Genomic DNA, 15,556 nt, shown 5'->3' with positions numbered 1-15,556 from the left:
TGGAAGAAAGATATCTTAATGATATCTGACAGATACTTGCAAATACGCCCAAAAAATTTATTCAAAACAAACGCTGAGACCGTATGGGCGGTGGACTATACCAAATGACCTCATACTTATCTATACAGTGTTCTTCTCCAATTTGGGCTTCGGCCAATGCACTTTCCCCTGGTAGTAGTGACGGAATTCAAATTATGAAGTGCCTTTCGACTTTTACTTGAACAGCCCTTTCCTTTCCCGCATCAAGGAATCTCACCTTCTTTTACTTCGTATCAAAATGCCGCCACTAGCCAACAGCCCGAAATTGGAAAAGCTGGTGGGACCGACTCTATAAGCTATCAACTGCGCGCGATATCAGTACGACCGAATTAAAAAAGAATTCATCAACAACCCCCCCCGTCGAGCCTGAACTACCCAAGATTTCGGCAGCGGATATGACTTCGACCGATGTAAACAGCTCTTTCGGTATCAGGGAAGTTAAGGGCCACAAAAGTTGGGAATTGCCGCGTCCCTTGATTCTCATCTGGCCAAACTCTGGTACTTAAACCACCATCCGTTCCAATTTATTATACCGATGAGTACATATCTATAGAAACGTGGCTCAACATGCCCTCAAAGCCCGGCGAAGCTCCATTGGATTGTAAAATAGATGCCATACGTTTCAGGATCTGCGAGAATCTGAAGACTAATGGGCTTTTGGATGGTCCGAAGGTTACGTGTACTCACTATTTTGAGATATCGCTTGAATGGGGACCGATTACCTGCCACAATTAAACAGTATAAATGTGTAGGAACGGCGGACTACGGCATATTCTTTGGTGAGCAAGATCACATGGCTTGCCATCTGATCGTACTAGATGCCGAGCAGAACCACCAAGGGCAACCTTTAGCATACATGGCAATGGTCCGGGCTAAACGGAAGGCCCACGGAGAACCGGATAGCACCGTTTGGGGTGTCCTTACTGATGGTCAATAGTTTTACTTTTCTCGACTGACCAACGAAGGGAAATGGTCTATTGTGGCCTATCGACTTCGTCAGGATGGCTGGAGGGATATCGTCAATGTGATGGCATATATGGTGTTACAGGGGCACCAGAATGCGGTGTCTGCGTTACGGTGAAGTGATCGAAAGACTGCGAGGCAATCGTCTCTTATCTAAGGCGCCACGAATTCCCTCTATCAAGCTCCAACCTAGCAATTCTCAAGACGCTATTGATGAGAACTCAACCTTCGCTTTTGGGTCTACATTCTAGGGCACTTTGGATTAATCCCATTCTATTACTAGTGACCTCTATACGGCACAGGATAAGTGTATGGCTATTATGAACTTGACTGTATATCATACAACAAGAATAGTCGCGTCTGCGGCCTTATAGCGTCTTTTTGGTGGTTTTCCCTTTATTAGCCTTGTATTCAAGTATAATAGAATACAGGCGTTGAAAACAATTAAAATGTGCAAAACAGGTTTCCTATGTCTTGACATTGAATCGGGGAATTGAGGGGGTTGGAATTTTCGTACGACCATTGTATCGCTTCGATAGTTTTGCCACCGTGGCTGGTGAAAATCGATAGTCTCTTCAAAATGGATCCAACCAAACAAGCTTCTGCTAAAAGTTGTCTGATTTTACCGAGCTGGCTAATCACAAGGCGGGACCTGGTGAGATCGGGTTAGCGATTAGCGGAAGGTAAATAAATTGCACCGAGCAAAAATAACCCTAACACCTCCACTCTCTGAGATCATTCTGAATCAATATTACATGATAACTGTCAATGGATAGCATGCAATGTGCGATCAGAATTGATCCCTGTGTCGTCATATGGAGGTTTCACTTCACGCCCATGGAAATCCAGACACATTTAGTGGGTTTTGTTCTAGATTTCTAGAGACACACCCTTATCGTGGCTGGTTACTGGCCGCGTTATAATTGCGATCATCTAAACCGCAGCCTATCAGAACCTCTTGTGAGACCCACCCTTGGTGAGCACTTTGTTAGTGGAGAGAATCCCGGTTGATTATTGGCTCGGGGCTTTTTGTCGGTGCATAGCAACCATGCGGTCAACACCTCGTTGGAGCCATGCGATCACAGAGTTGATGTGTTGTCTGTGATAACGCAATCATATATATTTATTGACATTGGATTGAAGTGATCGGAAATATATGTGGATCGGGGATTAAACGTGGTTGAATTGCAAGAAAAATCTGATTGTCTTGGACATTTCCAGGAACCAGATGATAAGAAACATGGAACGAGGGACGGGTAGAAAGACCAGTTCCAGGAAAACAAAGTTGATTTATTGGAAAGACCATGTGGAGTAAAAGGAACCAAGATCTCATTTGCTGAAGCCCAATATGGACCCACTTGGCTAACGCGATTGAGGCTTCAGGATGTGCTTATCTGGGATCATCGTGCGTAAAATTGAGAATCGCTAAAGTTCATCACAAAGGTTTTCAAAGGCCTTACTCCACAGGTTTAAGCCTGTTTACCGCGATGGGATTTTTATATATGAGATCCACATTTCCACCTCTCGACAATCTGCGTCACACACCCTCACAATGCGACCTAGTCTGTCCGTTACCCATATCGTAGGCGCAAGCCTAGTCGCGAACCAATTTGCGAGCGCCTTGTTGCCTCGCACGACAATCGACGATGCTTATGACTTTGTGATTGTGGGAGGAGGTCAAGCTGGACTCGTGTTAGGCGCTCGTCTTTCGGAGGATAAAAACCACACTGTACTTGTTCTTGAGTCGGGCGGGAATGGAGACGATTATCGCAAGCGCATAGGTGCGTTCAATTATTGGATCGCGCGGAGTCACGCGACCTTTCTGACGTAAATACAGATACACCGGCATATTCTTATTTCGACTCTTTATGGACAACGCCTTTGAATTGGGATTTCTACACTGTTGCACAACCTAATGCAGGAGATCGCGAGATTAATTGGCCTCGTGGCAAGGTCCTTGGAGGTTTGCACACGCTTCATATTTGACAGAACGAGGAACAGAGAATTGACACCGAGGTATAGGCAGTTCCGCCATCAATGGGCTGTATATGACCCGTCCGGGTGAAGATGAAATCAATGCTTGGAAAGATATGCTCGGAGATATGGATGGTGCTGATAACTGGTCGTGGGAGTCATTCTTCGCTGCTATGAAGAAAAGCGAGACTTTCACACCTCCAGTTGAGGATGTGATTGACGAGGCTGGAATTGTCTGGAATGCGTCAAATCACGGCACCAACGGGCCGATCCACACATCATACCCCGACTAGTATGTTGAACCCTATTCCCTAGAATTGAATGATAGGGCTAACACATTCCTAGCACATTCCCCGAAGTGGGCAACTGGTTAAACTCACTCCAAGCCATGGGAATTGATATTTCCGCCAATATGTACGGAGGCGAAAATATAGGCGCTGACGTCTCAACATCCTGCATCAACCCTTCAAATTGGACGCGTTCCTACAGTCGTTCTGCTTATCTCGATCCGCTTGCAGACCGCGGCAACTACGATGTATTGGCGAATGCGCATGTGACTCGCCTTGTTTTCGACAACTCTACATCTTCCGGAAAGAAAACGGCAGGTGCTGTTGAGTACACAACTGATAGCGGAGCAACAAAACTGAAGGTTAAGGTTAACAAGGAAGTCATCCTTGCGGGTGGCACCATCGGCAGCCCGGCCGTATTGCTCTACAGCGGTGTCGGCCCCAAAGACGTCCTCTCTGACGCTGGTGTTGACCTTGTATCTGAACTTCCTGGTGTCGGTCAACACCTTCAAGACCATTTCGTGAGTCCGCTTGTTATCGATAAAATGAGCGTGTAACTGACTTCGTTACACAGAGTGCCACAGTGAAATGGAGTACGAATGTGGACACCGCAGGTTCCATCTTTTATAACAACGGCAAAGATAAGGTGCGGTTCTGTCTATCCCTCATCCATCAAGCCCGTATGCTAATTTTCGCAGAATGATTCCAAGTTCCTCACTTATATCGATTCCGCTGTTGCCTACGTGAACGCTACCGCTATGTACGGTAGTAAGGTTGATGAGTATGAGTCGAAATTCCTCGCTTCAATCGATCAGTATGCGCCAAACACGACTTACGACGATGGCGTCGTCACCGGCTACAAGGCAATCTGTAACACAACGTCGAAGATCTTCGAAACCCCGACAGGTCAAATCGAGCTTCTGTTCATGAACAGCGATGCAAACGGCGATATCGGCATCACAGCTGCCCTCCAACACCCATTCAGCCACGGCCGTATCTACATCAACTCCTCGAACCCGATGGACTTCCCTGTCATCGACCCGAACTACCTGGACAACCCAGCTGGTGTGTACTCCCTGCAACCCACCTCTAATAAAAAGTCCCCAATGCTGACAATAAGACAGACGCCGAGATCCTCCTCGCCGGTATTAAGCTCGCCCGGCAAGTAGGCGAAACCAGCCCGATGAGCAAAGTTCTCACAAACGAAACCACCCCGGGATCAAGCGTCCAGACCGACGACGAGTGGATAGAATGGCTACGCAAGTCAGCCGGCACGGAATTCCACCCGTCCTCGTCGTGCGCAATGCTGCCCGAGAAGCAGGGTGGTGTGGTCGACGCCAATCTGCTCGTATACGGCCTTTCAAATGTGCGCGTTGCTGATGCTAGTGTCATCCCCATCGCCTTGTCTACGCATTTGATGTCCTCGACATACGGCATCGCCGAGCAAGCGAGCGATATCATTCGCGAATTCTACAACTTGCCAACCAAGCCCGAGACGGCTTTGAGTGGGTCGACTTCTACACCTACCAGCACCGCGGCTACCGCGAAGAAGAGTGGTACTGCGAAGAGCAATGGCAGTCCCGCTAGTCATGGCGGCGCTGCTCTCTCGCTTGTGTGGACCTCTCTTCTTGTTTCTGTACATGCTGTTGTTGGTTACGGCCTCTATCTCTAGGCTGGTGTTTGCGTTTGATGGTAATACGTAGTAATGATAATACGTGCTGGTTAAAATCCAGCGTTAGTATTTATGAAGTTCAATGTCTGCAATGTGTTTGATATCTCGGGAGAAGGGGAACTGGAAGTGTTTCTTTGTAATGATAGATACCTGCCTCGTTAGAGTCTGTTACATAGTATAAACCATTTTGAACATATACATCTGACTTGTAGAACAGGTAGAATATAAAGGCTTTCCATGCATCGACATACCAAAGACCTCAAATCTTTGACTTCCCATTCACAACCACAAAAGCCCCATCCTCCCTAACCTCGAAATCCTTACCATGCTCCCACCCAACCCACTCTCTAAGCGTATCAACACCCCCCTCCCCAGGCAACATCCCACCACCGGTCCACCCACCCTTGTCCGCCAGAATCGGTGCCGCAGGCGTACTAACCAGATGTACCACAGGCCGCTGCTCATACCCATCCTCTTCAAGCTCGCGCTGCTCCAAAACAGGCGTAGCACAAGCGTCTGTGCCATTAAAAACAGCCTCCCACTCCGCGCGCGTCTTCTCTTTAAACCTCCTCGTAAAGATCTCCCTCAAAGCCGGCCAATGCTTCCGATCCTCCCTCTTCGGCAGCTCCCCAATCTCAAACCCGAGCCCTCGCACCAACGCGGCATAAAACTGCGGCTCCAAAGCCCCAACCGCAAAATACCGCCCAGCATCCTTAGTCTCATACGTATCATAATACGGACACCCCCCATCGAGAAGGTTCTCTCCACGCGGCTCCGCCCACGAAGGAGTCTTCCTCCCGAGCCGTGGGAACGTAGCAAGATACGCCGAGCCATCAACCATATTCGCCTCGACGACCTGGCCGCGTCCCGTATGGGAGCGGGAGATAAGCGCGAGCAGGATTCCCTGGAAACAGACGGCACCGCCGCCGGCGAAATCGCCGAGGATGTTACCTGGGGCGTGAGGCTTTTCTGCTGCGCGGCCGAGCATGGACAGAACGCCTGAGACGGCGAGGTAGTTAATGTCGTGGCCGGCCATGTCTTTGTATTTCCCGTCGCGGCGGAAACCGGTCATTCGGGCGACAATTAGACGGGGGTTGTGTTTTAGGAGGACTTCTGTTGGGGAGAGGCCGAGGCGTTCGAGGACGCCGGGGCGGAAGGGGTCGATTAGGATGTCGGCTGTTGTGAGGAGGCGGAGGAGGATGTTTAGGGAAGCCTGGGAGCGTAGGTCGAGGGTTATAGAGGTTTTGTTGCGGGTTAATTGATCGCCGCTTATGGAGTTGGGTCGGTCTATGCGGAGGACTGAGGCGCCATAGTCGGCTAGGAGGAGGCCTGCGAATGGGCCTAGGGATGGTTGTTAATTGTGATTGTTGTGTTTTTTGGGGGTCAATTGCATACCTGGAGCTAGGCCTGCTAGCTCAATTACTTTGATTCCTTTCAATGGTGACATTTTGTATATTGTATGGAGATAAGTGAAGTTCAATGGGGTACCTCCCGGGCTGTTAAATACTTTCTCCGCATCCGAGGTCCGATATCAAAATGCGGGGAAATCGTTGCACCGTGGCACGCCGAACAACCATCCACTTTACTATGTATTATGTATATAATATCAGGGAAAGAAATATATATAAAAACATCTTTAATTTGATAGCCTACATAGTCGTCCATCCTATTTGAGCTTCGACAAACGCGCCTTCCGAAGATGCAGGGACACAATTGGGATCGGCAAGGTGTCGGTCATGTTCCCTGAGCGAGTTACCCTCTCTCTTAGGATTGACATTGTTATCCAACGGCTTCGAAGGCCCCACTATCATACAATAGACAACTCAGAAGCCTCTATACGCGTCGCTATCGAGCTGCTCATTCTTGACCGGCTACATCACTTCTCTGATGGCGGGGCGCTCGGACGTCTACAGCTCTAACCGAGGTAGGCGTTGATCTTGTACTCGCCGTGCCTACTGGTTATTCTGCCATCCTGATCCTCGATAGAGGAAATGAGGGTGAGTCGGGGGAAGAAACTGCCGACTCCAACTATCATTCATAGTTAGAAGAGTGCGTCTAGAGTGTTATAGAAATTCACATGGCTGTCGCTTTATCCACTTCATCACATGAAGAATTGATAACAACCAAATGCACTTAGATTTCACATATGGTACGAATTTGACACATTATCATCAAATGAGAATGCTGTGCCCAGGATTTAGTCGCCCGTACAAATAGGGGATTAGTAGAGGGTTCGAAGGTATAGAAAAATATAAGGTAATATGGTATTTTTATACAAAGAGCATCTCTGCCTATTGTAAATAGTAAAACAAGCAAAAATAAATGAAAAAGAGGTCATACTCGACAGCGACATCTTGAAATGGATATCATTAGGAGATTGAGAACAAACGGACTCGACCGCTCGCAAAGCTTCAATTCGAAGATGCAGGGGTCTCGCCACTACTGGCCAGAGTAAATCACAAAAAGAGGCCAAGAGGTATTGAATCACCCCAGAGACTGGAGATCAGATAAAAGAGAATATATAATAAAGACAATATCGTAACGAAAAAAAAAGGAACCAGTCGCTAGAAAGTACCAGTTCTTCTTGAGATCAGCATCGTGAGATCAATCATATCGCGTAGATGATGAGATCATGCTGTCCAGGCAAATGGGCAGCTTCACAGCATCATGAACATGGAAATAGCGACGGCGAGGACGCCACCGAAGAAGCCGGTCACGTTGGCACGCGAGGCCGCACCGGTGTAGACCGGGGACACGCCCACGGGGTTGCCGGTGGGCTCTGTGGTTGTGCCCGTAGCAGTGGTTGCGACGGTGGGCACGGCAGTGCGCGAGGGTGAGGGGTGGAATACAATGCTGGACGACGGTCTGCCGGCGTGGAAGCCTCCGGCTCCATTGCTAGGAATAGGCTTGGAGGAAGGAGATGGGACCACGGGGGCGACACCAGGCACTGTAGCCTCGCCGGTGGAGACAGATCCGGGGTTGGATCCGGAGCCAGCGCCAGAGCCAGAGCCGTTTCCAGAAGAGCCAGGGCCAGAGCCAGAGCCAGCACCAGGAATAATGACAGTAGCGGTGGGTGCCGGGATGGTGAGGGTTACGGTGCTACCAGTAGGACCACAGTGCTTGCAGAAAGTCTCAGTGGTGGTGTATCCCTCAGGTACCGAAGGGGCAGTGGGCTGCGACACAGCCTCAGTGGTAGTGGTAGCAGTGGCGACGGGCTTGGTGAGGGTCACAGTAGTAGGGGTAGCAGCGCAGTGGGTGCAGACAGTGACGGTAGTAGTCCAGCCTTCTGGGATGTCGGCAGTGGGAGTGGCAGGGCCGGAAGTAGGGGCAGTGATCTCGGCGGTGCCAGTGGCGGTGGCAGTAGCGGGGGAGTTACCAGGGCACCAGGTCTTGGTAATGGTGGTGGTGATGGTGGTGAAGCCAGTTGGGCAAATATCAACGTAGGAGGTCACGATGATAGTTGTGGTGGTACCCGGAGCCAAAGAGGAAGGCGAGCCAGAGACGGAGGGGGTGGCGGTGATACCAGCGGGCGCCGTGGTGGTCTCACTGCCAGTAGGCTTGGAGCCTCCGGTAGTGTTGTCGCCGGTAGGCTTAGATCCTCCGGTGGTATTGTCGCCAGTAGGCTTAGAGCCGCCTGTGGTTTCGACGCCGGTAGGCTTAGATCCTCCAGTGGTGTTGTCGCCAGTAGGCTTAGATCCTCCAGTGGTGTTGTCGCCAGTAGGCTTAGAGCCGCCTGTAGTCTCGACGCCGGTAGGCTTAGAGCTTCCAGTAGTATCATCGCTGGAAGACGGGACACCGGTCGGGATGGCACCTTCGCTAGTGGAAGAGGCGCCAGACTCGGTCGCAGAAGAGGCAGGGGTGGTACTAGAAGAGTGGTCCGAGGGGAGGGGAGTCGAGCTTGAAGCAGTGTGTGTGTGGGCATGGGTGTGTGTGTGAGAGCCATGTCCATGTCCATGTCCATGTCCGTGTCCGTGGCCATGCGAGCTGTGGGTGGGCTTTTCAGTGGCGGAAGGGTGTCCAGATGAAGCAGAAGGACTAGGAGTCACAGAGCTGATAGGGACGCTGGAAGAGGCAACGGAGGTGGACGAAGCAACAGAGCTAGAAGAAGCAGAGGAGCTAGAAGAGGCGACCGAGGTGGACGAAGCAACGGAGCTGGAAGAAGCAACGGAGCTAGAAGAGGCGACCGAGGTGGACGAAGCAACGGAGCTGGACGAAGCAACGGAGCTAGAAGAGGCGACCGAGGTGGACGAAGCGGCGGAGCTGGAAGAAGCAACGGAGCTAGAAGAGGCGACTGAGGTGGACGAAGCAACGGAGCTGGAAGAAGCAACGGAGCTGGAAGAAGCAACGGAGCTGGACGAAGCAACGGAGCTGGACGAAGCAACGGAGCTGGACGAAGCAACGGAGCTGGACGAAGCAACGGAGCTGGACGAAGCAACGGAGCTGGACGAAGCAACGGAGCTGGACGAAGCAACGGAGCTGGACGAAGCAACGGAGCTGGACGAAGCAACGGAGCTGGACGAAGCAACGGAGCTGGACGAAGCAACGGAGCTGGACGAAGCAACGGAGCTGGACGAAGCAACGGAGCTGGACGAAGCAACGGAGCTGGACGAAGCAACGGAGCTGGACGAAGCAACGGAGCTAGAAGAGGCGACCGAGGTGGACGAAGCGACCGTGGTGGAAGTGGTGGAAGGCGGGACAGTCGAAGACGAAACAGGAGGCACAGTTGAGGAATGGGTTGGGGTAACGGTCGTAGATGTGACAGGGAGAGGAGCGCAATCATACAAGATCTCCTTGATGTGCTCAGTGTAAGTTTCTCCATCGATGACATTGTTGTCACCGGCGGTGGCCTCCCACAGCATAACACCACCGAAGTGCTTGGGGTGCTTGTCCATGTAAGTCTTGACAAGGGGCTTCACCTCGTCGGGAGTCAGGTAGAATCCAGTGTTAGCGGCATCCTCGGAAGCGGGAAGACCGATGAAGAGCTTAGTATTGGGGTTGGCGCTCTTCTCGATGACACCGACCCACTCATCGAAGTTGAACTTGCCCGTGCCGTGGACGTAGTCCGCAGCAGAGCAACCCTGAGTGTTGTAAAACTGAACCCAGAGGAAATCAAAGTACGAGTTGGCAATAGCGTCGCTGAGCTGAGCATCAGGGATGGGGCACTGGGGAGCACCCGAGATGTAGTAGGTTTGTTCGGTGCTCGTGGCGTAATGCTCGCGCAGACGATTGATCATGGCGGCGTATCCTGTATGGGGGTGTTAGAGAGAGTCCGGTCAGGAATTTAGAGAGTTAGTTGAACATACCAACTCCTCCGTTGTACTCGATATCAAAATCGAATCCATCGACTGAAGAAGTGAGGAATGGGCGAGGGTAAAGTTGGCCAAGCATGGTCTCGGTCCAACCCAATGAAGAAACCGCTGAATTGTAAGGACCGAAGGAGTACCACAGGAAATCCGCAAACCATTCACCAGTGGCATCGTCTGGCAGAGACTGGGTTGTGGCACTACCACCGCCGATGGACAGCAGGACTGTCTTGCCAGCAGCCTTGCAGCTGGGGATATCCTGCCAGATCTGGTGGCAGCCACTAAGCAGTTCGGTGCCGGGGAAGAAGGCGCCATCACACTGATTGGCAAAGTTGGAACCAGGGAAGTCACCCACATGTTGAGGGAACTGATTGATGAACCCGATGTTGATGATGTCCGAAGTGGTCTGTTCACAGAAATGCTTGAGCCGGGGCTGGTCATAGCCTTGTCCATAATAGACAGCAACATTATTCTTCAGACTAGCATCGACGGCAATAGCAGACGATGCAAAGAGTGACAGGGCCGACACAGCGGCAAGAGACTTAAACATCATGGCTAGAAATGAATGTAGTAATTAGATGCAATAATTAGATGCAACACAAATCGCTGGTTAACCAATAAAAGGAATGGCAGGTTAGCTCGCGAACAACGAGAGGACGCAGACAAATATCTGCTTGGGAATTTTTCCCAGAGAGCTCAAAATGAGAGTGTTGATGGTCGAAAGAAAATAGAACAACTCTCCGGGGGAAAAGAGACTGAAATACATCGAGCGCCATCTGGGGGCTGTCCATCTCCGCCCCCTGGAGTAGATGCCGACCTCCGACATAGTGCGCACTAATCAAAAAGGAGAACAGAGCTATCAAAGCGTGGAAATGAGAGTGCATGATATCCGGATGATTCCACGACTCATAGGTCAGTGCCACTCCGAACGCACTCCACCGGTGCAGGGCAACCCAACACAGAGTTACAAGGTGGATTCAAATCTGAATAGTGTGAACACTAGACCCGGGGGCGAACCGGATCTATTTTCACAGCAGTGATGATGCTGACTTCATGGCAACTCAACTTGAAAGTCTCATGGACCGGCTTTTCCACTTTCGACTGGTGACAGGCCAGACGCAGGCATAATACGGGCACGCAGCCAGTGGCGTAAAAGAGTCACATCCGAGTAAGAAAAGAGTAAGCCATCAGGCATAATAGGCGTTGTTTGGAGAGGGGTATGTGCTGGCCCGGTGCCTATTTCGGCCTATCTCGGTGCAGTAAAATTGCAAGAGCCGCATAAAAGAAGCTAAAAGACCCTAACGGACTCTAGCCGCATTCAAACAGGGTCATGACTGGAGTAGAAGGAGTTAGCTCGATGTACAAAATCCAATCATAGCCTATCGCTTAGGCACAAGAGCACGGATACCTCGGGGCCCACCGGCCATTGTATATCGGCTAAATCCGAGTGTGTTGGATAACATATTGCATATTGATGCAGGAAGGTAGGAGGATGGAAGGAAAGAACATTCGTTTGACAAGTGTTTGTATAAATAACTCGAAGAGCTAGAGTGTATAAGTGAGTGTCCACGGGTTACAGGGTAGAAGGATATGGTTTGAGGTCTCCCAAATCAAGGAGTTCAAGACCGGAGGCTAAAACTTAATAAGCCTACGCTAAGCCCTCCAGGGCCAATAGAGTGGGTCAGACCCCTTCCAGGTACACCAATCATAAGTGTCGATCCGGAAAGAAGCCGGATCACCATTTCCATTTGTTTACAGCAATCACAGCAATCATAGCACTTACGGCACTTTAAAATTGATGTCTCACTTCATTTCGAATTGATCGCCTCTAGTCCCTCTTGGTTTTGTTTTGACCTAAACTGGTCTTGAGATGTAACCCTGTGTAGGGTACAGAGTGCGTTGGACACGTTCTAACCCACGGCCCCCAAAACTTCCACGTTATATTTTCCTTTTTATTTCCCGGTTTATGCAAGGTACCCATGTGTGCTTCGGAGATATGCCCGCTCTCAGGGCACGTTTAGGCGACAATAACGCCACTCATCATCCTGCCTGATTCCTCATTATTGAAGCGCTAGCCAATCTTGGATGTGCGCAATTTACAAATAGAGTCAGGGCACCGGTGAAAATGGAGGCCAGAAACGGCCGCCTTTCCTTTAACATTGAGGAGTGACCCTCCACCCTGATCGCCTCCCTACAACATATACTACCACTATTTTGCCTAACTGCCCAGGCGCACCCACACTATTAGTCATCATCCAGCCCTTGCCCACCTGGGCAGGTGTCAAGATGCCTACATATGTAGGGTTCTTCCCTACTTCAACGCTTACTCCCTCCGTTTCCACCGGCGAACGAAATGACGCCAAGAATGACTCTCTGTAGCCGAAGTCAAATTTCCTTCATTTCCGACCGATCTGATCGAGCCCCTACAACATACCTGCCTTCTCTCCTCCTCTCCCTCTCCCTCTCCTTCTTTCTCGTTGTTCTCATTCTCCATTCTCCAACCCTTTCAGTCCAACATATCTAGGAGTTTCCTATGCACATGTCCGAGGGTTCATGGTGATTTAAAAAGGCGGGTATTACATCCCAAATGAAAATGATTAACCCTCGAATACCAGAATGCATCCTCGGCTTTTGTGAGAAGGATCCATCAACATGCATGCCAGCGGTTACAATGTGTTTCTAAAGGCGCCGAATGATAGACTCATCAACCCTCTGGGCAGCGACAATGCTCCACAGTTAGGGAGACGATGTCATGGGCGGCAGGAAATATCGCCGTTTAACCAGCAACACGTCACCTAATAACGACCTCAAGGTATCAAATACCAAATATATGAAAGCCTCATGGTAACTGAGCCAACAATTGTTAGCAGACGCGAAAGAATACTGCGCAGAATCAGTTCACCTTCTGCTGTGATACTTAAAGCCCGCTCACCAAGAGAACTAACTCAGCGACACCGGGATCGCACGCTTGCCCTCCGATCCCCTTCGGAACAAGGTGAAGAAGGCAAGAGCAAATTAACATATATCTAACCGATGATCCATTGATGCAACCTGAGCACGGCTTGTATAAGAAATTACTGGAATCTGTTGACCGGCAATGGAACGTCTGTATACCGCGTCGGAACTTTCTATGTCACATTATTCACATGGGCGCGATCTGCTGATGACCACATTGAGTAAGTGTTCTAGCGTTCTCTGTTAATGTTAATACAAACAGAGCTAATTCAGAAGTGTCTACCGTTATTGGGTGATTTGAAGGTTTCACCCAACAGTGCTTCGTCTTATGTTGCCTAGAGCTCATCCTTGTAATTATCGTGCGCCAGGTCGACAGTATATCCTTCACGTTCATAGTCGTATAACTTGTCAAGTCGGATAATATTAACTCATAGCTCGAGGTAGATGAATTCATCGCTTGAGTTATCCGTCATTAGCTGATTAATTGTTAATCCATGATATAAGCGATTACATCGAACGAGATATTGTGCAGCCGATAGAACCGTGTTTCTGAATAAGTAGATATAGCCTTAGGCCCCTCTAGTAGGGGGCGATTCCCCAACCTGAAAGCTTTAACTATGTTTTCCAACCTTAGTTCCGTAATTTGGTAGTATGTGAAGTAGCAGGAATAGGTCGTAGAGGACGATAGTAAAATCACCTCGCGGCGCGCGGTAGCTGATTAGGACAGGCGGCCGCCTAAACGCAACTTCACAGTGAGTCCTCACGGGTGATATCTTGCGATAGCATAGTATTCAGTCGAGGTGAAATCCTCTGGGACAGAAGGGTAGTTCTGGCATAGAGTACTATTGACCAGATTTTTCAGGGATAACTTAGGGATGGCCGCTCGACCGAGCAGTCTATGGTAGGAAGAGCATAGACTCTAGGATCGTTTAGGCCGGCTGCTGTGATCGACAACACTACTCAGAGAAAGAAGCGAAGGATTATCATCATCCATATAGTGTAGACTAATGGGTAAAATAAATTTACCAGGAAAACTCCACACAAATGCTTTCACTACGGTTGAAGTCTCTTCTCTGTATTAGGAAGCAACTATATCAGATCATATTTATTGCACAAAATATTAATGCCCCAGTGCAAAGCACCGTGGGTTGGCTATAATTTAAGGATTCTTTGCCCGTGTGTAACCTAGGCGGGTGAAATATATTGGGAGCAGAAAGGCCGTCTTACGAGCCATCACCGAGCTGCGTGCAAGAGAGCCTTTCCGGCCCATTGGCAGGCTGGTGATGATTCCATTTCTAATAGCAATAGTAGTAAGATGTTTTATACCGGGAAGACTGCCAGGATCGGGCATAACTTGAGCAGAGCATACGTTGCGTAGGCGAGGGCAAAGTTGTCGAAAATAGCAGATATTGTATAGTGGTAAGGGACGTTAATACCTCACTAGTAGCAACAAAACGACGATAGAGTCTTTGTCGGTGGGTTTTCTGGCGGCAGGCTAGTCTTATTTTATATACAGGCGACAATGTAGGTCGTGACAGCAGCAGCATAGCACAGTGTGTGTATGAGGGGATCCCATGCGGGCGGCATATGTATTAAACAGAATGAAGTTGCATAAGCTAGGTAGGTCGTTATAATACCTATACGCGAGGTTGGAGATTGAAAAGTATTCCGGTTTACTACACTATAGAATTAGTGATATATAAACAGAAATCAGACAAGCCTTTCAACCCACATAAAGTATGATTTATGATGATAAAATGTCTGGGAAAGCACAGATTGATATATGTGACAGGACAGGCAGTGGGAGAATGCAATATAGGGAAACAGGAAAAGAACGAATGGCCAGAGCGAAGAAAGTCCAAAAGGTATTGACGAGCAGGCGACACTAAAGCAGGGTAACAGCGAATATAGGGGGAGGGAGAGAGATTAGGGCGATATACCAGGATAAGCGACATACCTAGCCCACTGCTGGTTGGGCTTTGCGGAACACTAGATAAGCTTAGTAAACCAAACCCCAAAACAGCGACAGAAAGGGGAAAGACTCGAGGAAAGACAACACCAACACGTCAATTGGTGTTTCTCGCAGCGTCAACTCATAAGATCAGCATCTCGCAAGCCTACGATTTGTAACCCCTTTTAAGCTATCCCTTTGTTTTGGGGCATTCTTTGGCATTCTTTCACTGTCGCCTTTGGCCGTTTATCAACATCATTCCTGTCTTTAAACGGTATCTTTACCCTATATTATTTACGACGGAGATCTCAATATACAATAATGTATTGTATATACCAATGATATGTAAGACGAGCTAAAATGACACAAAGGAGAACCTCTAGGGCTTGGAAGTTCACTCGACAATCTGACT

General features: G+C 49.4%; 4 protein-coding genes across 4 annotated transcripts; 2 read left to right on the top strand and 2 right to left on the bottom strand.

Annotated features, from left to right (window-relative positions):
* Nucleotides 1-290: 290 nt before the first annotated feature.
* N7487_000866 (uncharacterized protein) lies at nucleotides 291-1,120 on the top strand (the record flags this gene model as incomplete). The annotated part of the gene is given in 4 exon segments (XM_056868614.1): nucleotides 291-537; nucleotides 593-716; nucleotides 736-946; nucleotides 977-1,120. Coding segments are annotated over 4 exon segments (726 nt in total), but the record flags the coding sequence as incomplete, so codon positions are not given.
* Nucleotides 1,121-2,554: 1,434 nt separating this feature from the next.
* Nucleotides 2,555-4,935, top strand: N7487_000865 (GMC family oxidoreductase; the record flags this gene model as incomplete). The annotated part of the gene is made up of 7 exons (XM_056868613.1): nucleotides 2,555-2,783; nucleotides 2,840-2,965; nucleotides 3,025-3,268; nucleotides 3,322-3,784; nucleotides 3,838-3,909; nucleotides 3,962-4,328; nucleotides 4,388-4,935. The coding sequence occupies 7 exons, from the start codon at nucleotides 2,555-2,557 to the stop codon at nucleotides 4,933-4,935; spliced, it is 2,049 nt and encodes a 682-aa protein (XP_056733397.1).
* A 259-nt stretch (nucleotides 4,936-5,194) lies between these two features.
* Nucleotides 5,195-6,382, bottom strand: N7487_000864 (CaiB/BaiF CoA transferase family protein; the record flags this gene model as incomplete). Its single annotated transcript, XM_056868612.1, has 2 exons — nucleotides 5,195-6,276; nucleotides 6,331-6,382. The coding sequence occupies 2 exons, from the start codon at nucleotides 6,380-6,382 to the stop codon at nucleotides 5,195-5,197; spliced, it is 1,134 nt and encodes a 377-aa protein (XP_056733396.1).
* Nucleotides 6,383-7,592: 1,210 nt separating this feature from the next.
* Nucleotides 7,593-10,791, bottom strand: chiA1 (class III chitinase ChiA1; the record flags this gene model as incomplete). Its single annotated transcript, XM_056868611.1, has 2 exons — nucleotides 7,593-10,180; nucleotides 10,239-10,791. The coding sequence occupies 2 exons, from the start codon at nucleotides 10,789-10,791 to the stop codon at nucleotides 7,593-7,595; spliced, it is 3,141 nt and encodes a 1,046-aa protein (XP_056733395.1).
* Between the last annotated feature and the right edge of the window lie 4,765 nt (nucleotides 10,792-15,556).

This window comes from Penicillium crustosum (assembly GCF_028827405.1).
Source record: "Penicillium crustosum strain IBT 35664 chromosome Unknown utg000001l_segment0_segment0, whole genome shotgun sequence".
Taxonomy (NCBI): domain Eukaryota; kingdom Fungi; phylum Ascomycota; class Eurotiomycetes; order Eurotiales; family Aspergillaceae; genus Penicillium; species Penicillium crustosum.
This window is presented reverse-complemented; position numbering and strand designations above follow the sequence as displayed.